Source organism: Scophthalmus maximus, chromosome 3 (genome assembly GCF_022379125.1).
Source record: "Scophthalmus maximus strain ysfricsl-2021 chromosome 3, ASM2237912v1, whole genome shotgun sequence".
NCBI lineage: Eukaryota > Metazoa > Chordata > Actinopteri > Pleuronectiformes > Scophthalmidae > Scophthalmus > Scophthalmus maximus.
The window spans coordinates 5786501-5792500 of NC_061517.1; the positions used below are offsets into that span (position 1 = coordinate 5786501).

A 6000-nucleotide genomic window follows, 5' to 3' on the forward strand; every position below is an offset into this window, starting at 1 on the left:
GTGTTGTTCAGGCTTCGGGATTGTGAAGGAATCTCCTACTGGGAAAGTCTCTAACAAGCTGCCTGTGATGTGTGAAATATTAAAAATGCAGAACAGTCTCGTTCCAGCTTCTCCTTATCCTACTTTTCTTTATTTCTCTTAAACATCACTGTAATGGAACTTCTTGAATATAATAGACAAAACAAGCAATTTGAAAATGTCACCTTGGGCTCTGACGAATTGTGATGGACAGCTAATTCAATTGATGATTTTTTTAAAAATGACATCCCTCATCATTAATACTGATGAGAACAATCTCAGCATGACATTCAATGAACTACGTGAAGTCATGCAGCAGCAGCAGCAGGAGCTGCAGATGACGGTTGGTGGCTGATGCAGCAGTCTGACTGATCAGCTGTTTTCAGCCGCTAACTTCTCAGCCTGTTGTTAGGTGTGAATAGGTTAACCTGAGCAGTGACACTATCTGGGTTGAATCGCTGCCAACATGGTGACGGAGCGGATCCGTCCATCGACACAGCGAGTCTGAACCGCTGCCAGATGAGTGAGCTATGCAAACACACAAACCAACCACAAGCACACTGTTTATACGAAATCCATCTCCCATTCCTTTGCTGCTGCATCTTTCTCGTCTCATCCGTCCATCCACCCAACTCATTTCTCCTCCCACTCCCAGCTAGAGGTATGGCGGTAAACACCCGTCTACAAAGCCACCGGGCCTATCAGGTTATAAACACAGCAGAGAATGAACACCAAATTTTATCGGGAGAACCCGTATCTTCAAGTTCAAAGCGACAACTTTAGATGCTGCGCTTTTAAAGAAGGAGAGGAGTAGTCCCGTTCGAACTCTCCACCTGCAGATACTATCTGCTGCTTTTTCCTCATTGGATACTGGTAATGTTATTTTGATGTTGTTCCAGATAGAATAACGTTAATTTAGAAGGGGAAATGCGGCTCACAGATAATTGTTAAAACAAACTTTTTAAAGTAAATGACCACATGCAAGCCTGAGTATTGTTTAACTGTCTTTAACATGTATTAAGGTTTGGTATAAGCCAAATATTGCACTTTAATACCTAATTTTATATGAACACATTCTATAAAACGGACCATCACAAAATACACCAAAAAATTCCCAAATGCATTATAGCGGTTAATCTCACCCCATTACAAATGTACAAGGATTATGAAGAACCAATGAAGCTATGAATTGAGTTAAACAATTCATCAATCAACAAGCAGAACTGCCAAACAATCTCATGGCTCCAGTTTCTGAGATGAGGATTTATGACTTTTTCATGTTTTACGTGATCGTAAAGTGAGAGTGAGAGAATCAGACGTCCTCGCAACAGCAACATGTGAAAGATTGTCTTATTTTTGTGGCATTTTATAAACTAAATGAGTCATTGGATGATGAAGAAGGATACGATTAAAGTGAACCGTGATTAAAATGAGAGATCTGAGGTCGGTTTAACCGTTGCTGTCTGATTTGCTAAGGACACACGCAAGGCCAGCAGCACAATCGTCTCTTACAAGAAGCCGACATGACGAAGTCGTGAACTTTTCAAGTACTATACAAGCTACTTTGAGATAAACGTGGTCCTTGACTTTGAACAATCCACACCCCCACATCCCCATAAGTCAGCTGCTGTTAGTCACGTACATTCATGAGCGATGGTTCTAAGAGACGTGACTCAGTACATTCAGATGCCAACAACGGTTGAGTTCACTCCAGAGAGGGAGGCGTAAAGAGAACTGTTGCATCACAGACTGTTCAGTGACACCATCTTCCTTTAGATTCCTTGACATCACCATGGGAGCCACTACAACCACACTACACACACACCGGTGAGAACGAACCAAGGGCTTCAAGGGGCAGTTCAGTGATTTTGAAGCGGCGTTGTATGAGTTACTTATTGAACATGTCACCTTATGGAGATGGTGATCAGCGATTGTCATTTAACGGAGTTTGGAGGAGAAGCGGGAGAAGCGTGAGTCTGAGTCCCACTGTTGCAGAGGGGACCAGCGGAAAAAACCTAAAAAATACATGTTAAATTGTACGCTGGATTTTTATTTTGGGTGGTCCCCTCTGCAACAGTGGGACTCAGACTCACGCCTCTTCCACTTCTCCTCCAATCTCCGTTAAATGACAATCTCCATCTCCATGAGGTGACACACTAACTCTGCATGAGTAACTCCAAAAACACCGAACTATCCCTTTAACAGCATCAAAGCCCAAACACCAATAATGAGTTCGAAAGAGAGAGGATTACAAACTGGACCGAACAGTCCGGCGACAGACCAAGTTCTGTGTGTGAGCCGATGACAACACTCCGGCCCCGACAGCCGTGTTGTGTCCGGGGGGACACCGGGCAGCCTGCAACCGCTCGGCCGATTCAACGCGCACGAACGCGGCCGCGTCCCTCACCTTTGCCTCGGCTCCGACGACACCGAGTTGCAGCTGTGGACCGACAGCAGGGTGGAGGACTTCCGCGGTCCCAGCGGCGACGGCAGCAGGCTCATGTTGGACGGGGACGGCGAGAGCAGGTGGCTGTTGCCCGGCGAAGCGAACGAGCCCCTGCAGCACTCCCCCAGCAGCACCTCGGCGCTCCCCGCCCCGTCGAACCCCGCGTCCGACGGCAGGACGAGGATGGGCGGCACGCCGAGGAGCCCCGTCCTCGGTGCCGGAGGGGGATTGACGTTCCCGCAGCTCGCGGCCGAGGACAAAGCGGACAGTGGCCCGTAGCTGCTACTCTTCGCCGCCTCCGGAGGACACAACCCGGACGCAGCCGCCGCCGCGGAGCCGCAGTCGGCTCCCTCCGAGTCGGTCTCCTTGTGGAGGCGGCTTCCTCCGTTCTCGGCCGAACAACTCTGGACCGGCCGTCCGTCCAGGGAGATGTTACTGAGAAACAAAAGCGCCGCTTGTCTCCGGCGAGAGTTCTCCCGGTTCCTCCGACTGTGTTCCCGGTTGGTGTGCGTTTTCTTGCCGGTAACGGCGGCCGTTAACGCAGCGCCGTGCTGGCCGCACGCAGCCGCCGCCGCCATGGTCTCTGCCCCACTGAGGAAGTGGAGCGGAGGCTCGGCACGAGACCCCGCAACTGTCAAATCCCTTTTACCCGGCGCGAGACCGCGGCACGCCCTCCTGCGCTCTCATTGGCCGCGGACGGGGAAGCGTGATGACGTCTTGAGCCGGAGCCCTCGGGGCGGAGTCAGGCCACGCTGGAGATATACAGTATGTAAATACTGAACATAACTGGAGGAATGTACTCATGTAATACTGACATTGCCATAATGATAATAATACATTTTAGTCAGGTTCCTAATAATGTATGAATTATCATGTTTATCATATTGTTATGAATAAATAAAAATGGAATGAAACCAAATGTAGTCAAAGAGATAAATATAGGATAACGTGTGGCTACAAGGAAGATATGCTCACCTTTTCCGGTTTCCGGCAGCGCAAAAAATTCATATTCTGGACCGTTTTGTGCAACAACCGTATTCAACACGACGTTGCAAACATGGCAACTCACGCGGAGGTCGGGTCCACCTCATGTTACTATATTAAACTCATTCAAAGTTGACGAAAAAACACTGGTTGTTTGTTGCAGGTGATAGTTATGGATAATATATTCAATTTCTGTGAATAAGTTCTTCTAAATATTACACACTGTAGCTTTAATAATCAATACATTATTTTGTACTCACATGTATCCACCTCAATCACACTGTTATCCTGACACATTCCTGGCGTACCGGGCTGCTGAGGCAGTAACTGAGCCATCAGTGCGGCTCTGCCTGGCAGACAGTGGCTTTGATTGGCTGCTGGCACTTTGTTATGAAACCTCAGTGGATTTTCTCCACACTGATCCCTGAGGTGACAGCAACACTGAGCCGCGTGAACCTGTTCGGCTCAGCAGGACGATCACAATGCGTAGTGTGATTGGTAACCCTGCTTAATATAGGCCGCTGGGAAACACACCACACTTTAATCCCTGCAGGCTGGCAGTCTGCTATCGTGCACTCTCGCACACTCACCCCGCTGATCCCCGACATCTGCAGAGCAACGAATGAACTACAGACGACCTTGCAGCTTAGCTGCAACAACGGCAGGATGGAAATCCCAAATCTGACATCATGTAATTCAGCCTGATCTCAGTGGTAATTAATTTTTATTTGCATGATGTCATGTCTTGTTATGTATTATAATGCCTGTTTTTGTTGTGGCTGAGGGGCTCGACTGCAGGAGACAATGACCAGAAGCTCATCCTTAACAACATATTGTTACAAACACCTCCACATTAGAGCTTATGAGAAGGAGATGTGTTGCTGCACTGACTTGTGTGTGTGTGTATTAAAGTGTTACTTTGTTAAACGCTGATGTTGTGTGTCATCTCGTGCAGTGTGTTTTTATAATCGTGACCACGCCGTGCTGTGATGTAGCCTTTCATTAAACTTCAGTGTAACGTTGCTGCACTTCACAGGCTGTTAAAAAACACATGGACGCACCACTCGCTGGCAACACAAGTCAGATTATTTCCCTGGATACAGTCACACTTTAAAATGAATTGTCATTTGTTATACTTCTTTTGTATAACATATAACATGGTAAGAAAAAAAATTATGTCTCATTGAATTTGTCAATATCTACCTGTTCATTAGTGTAGTTCAAAGTGCTTAACAGATGATGTCAAGTTAAAACAATAAGACAAATACAAATGTTAACAGTAAAATGTCAGAACATTTAGGAGAAAAAAAATCATTTTTGACCCTGGACAGGTGGTAAATGTCATAACCATGATGGTGCTCAGCTGTGTGTGTGTGTGTGTGTGTGTGTAGTATGATGTTGATATGATGGTAAATTACATCATATGGTTGACTGCAGAGATTACAGAGCTGTAATCTGACGATGAGGATCACGTTTATTACTATACAATGTGTCTGCTGTCAAAGACACACACACACACACACACACACTGAAGTTACCCTGCTGATGATGCACACAGTATTGTTCCATTACATAATGAAGGCGAGGGGACTTACATGACTCCGGTGAAGCCCATGGGGTGAACCGACTCTCTCTGATGTTCAGTGAGGCTGGCAGAGCAGAGGGCCGGGGGACAGAGGAGCAGTGCACCATGGGAACCAGGCTAAGGTCATGATGCTGCCGCCATTACAACGGGTCAATGCCGCATTGGCAAACGCACACACACACAAATTCACAGATTTGTGTATCTATCTATGTTTTTCACTCAGGTCCCTTTAAATAAATGGAATACTCATTTGTGAGTAGAGTACATTTTATCTTTGTGACAGTTATGTGTAAAAATGGAAAAAAAAGAAGTAACAATAATAATGGAGCCTTTAGCTCAGAAGCAGATTTTACTCGGTTCTTTCCATCTCAGCTGCCTCCATGTGGTCACTGACAGGTACTACAATCCCTCTGATGCTCAAAAACATACAACAGCTCTGTAAATGATTTACATACTTTCATTTTGATGTCAACTAATTTTTGTCATGTCTAAAATAATAACCCAAGAAAACTCTGTTTGGCTCAGGTCGATCTTGTGACTGAAAACCTAAAATAAAACTTAAAAAATGATATTTACAGTTCACTTGTGTTGTAATGGAGAGAACACACGCTGGTCTTGCCGAGGGGCGCGCGGGCAGGCTCAGAGTCACTCTCTTCATTCTACCCTCCATCAGAGGTAGTAGTCCTCTTCCTCGATGTCTCCGTGTGTGTCCTGGAAGCCGAGCGCCTGGATGTCGTGGGTGATGTCCGTGATGCGCCGGTTGAACTCCTGAGATCCAGAGGCCAGAGAGCAGTTGTCGTACCTGCTGGGAAAAACAAGCAGCTGTCTGACTCACTGCTTATTCAAATGTGCAGGTGAGAATGAGGTATTTTACATTAGTTTGACAAAAACAAATGAACTGAAAACCAATCTTAGCACTACAATAGTCATCAAACATGATCTCAACCCCAAGAGAGTGAACCAAAAA

The 6000-nt window shown here is 46.1% G+C and overlaps 2 protein-coding genes across 5 annotated transcripts in view; both read right to left on the bottom strand.

Annotated features, from left to right (window-relative positions):
• The window catches only part of cables2b (Cdk5 and Abl enzyme substrate 2b), a 30188-nt gene extending 26923 nt beyond the window's left edge, over window positions 1-3265 (bottom strand). Inside the window, exon 1 of the mRNA XM_035645314.2 lies at window positions 2426-3265. Coding sequence (XP_035501207.1) covers window positions 2426-3042 — 617 coding nt within the window. The 5' untranslated portion in view covers window positions 3043-3265. The remainder of the gene's footprint in view (window positions 1-2425) is intronic.
• Window positions 3266-4636: 1371 nt separating this feature from the next.
• The window catches only part of ccm2l (CCM2 like scaffold protein), an 11820-nt gene continuing 10456 nt past the window's right edge, over window positions 4637-6000 (bottom strand). For 3 of the 4 annotated variants that reach the window (XM_035645309.2, XM_035645311.2, XM_035645313.2), the window contains exon 11: window positions 4637-5835. In XM_035645309.2, coding sequence (XP_035501202.2) covers window positions 5703-5835 — 133 coding nt within the window. In that variant the 3' untranslated portion in view covers window positions 4637-5702. Of the gene's footprint in view, window positions 5839-6000 lie in introns of all 4 variants that reach the window. The other variant, XM_035645312.2, reaches the window with a different exon arrangement.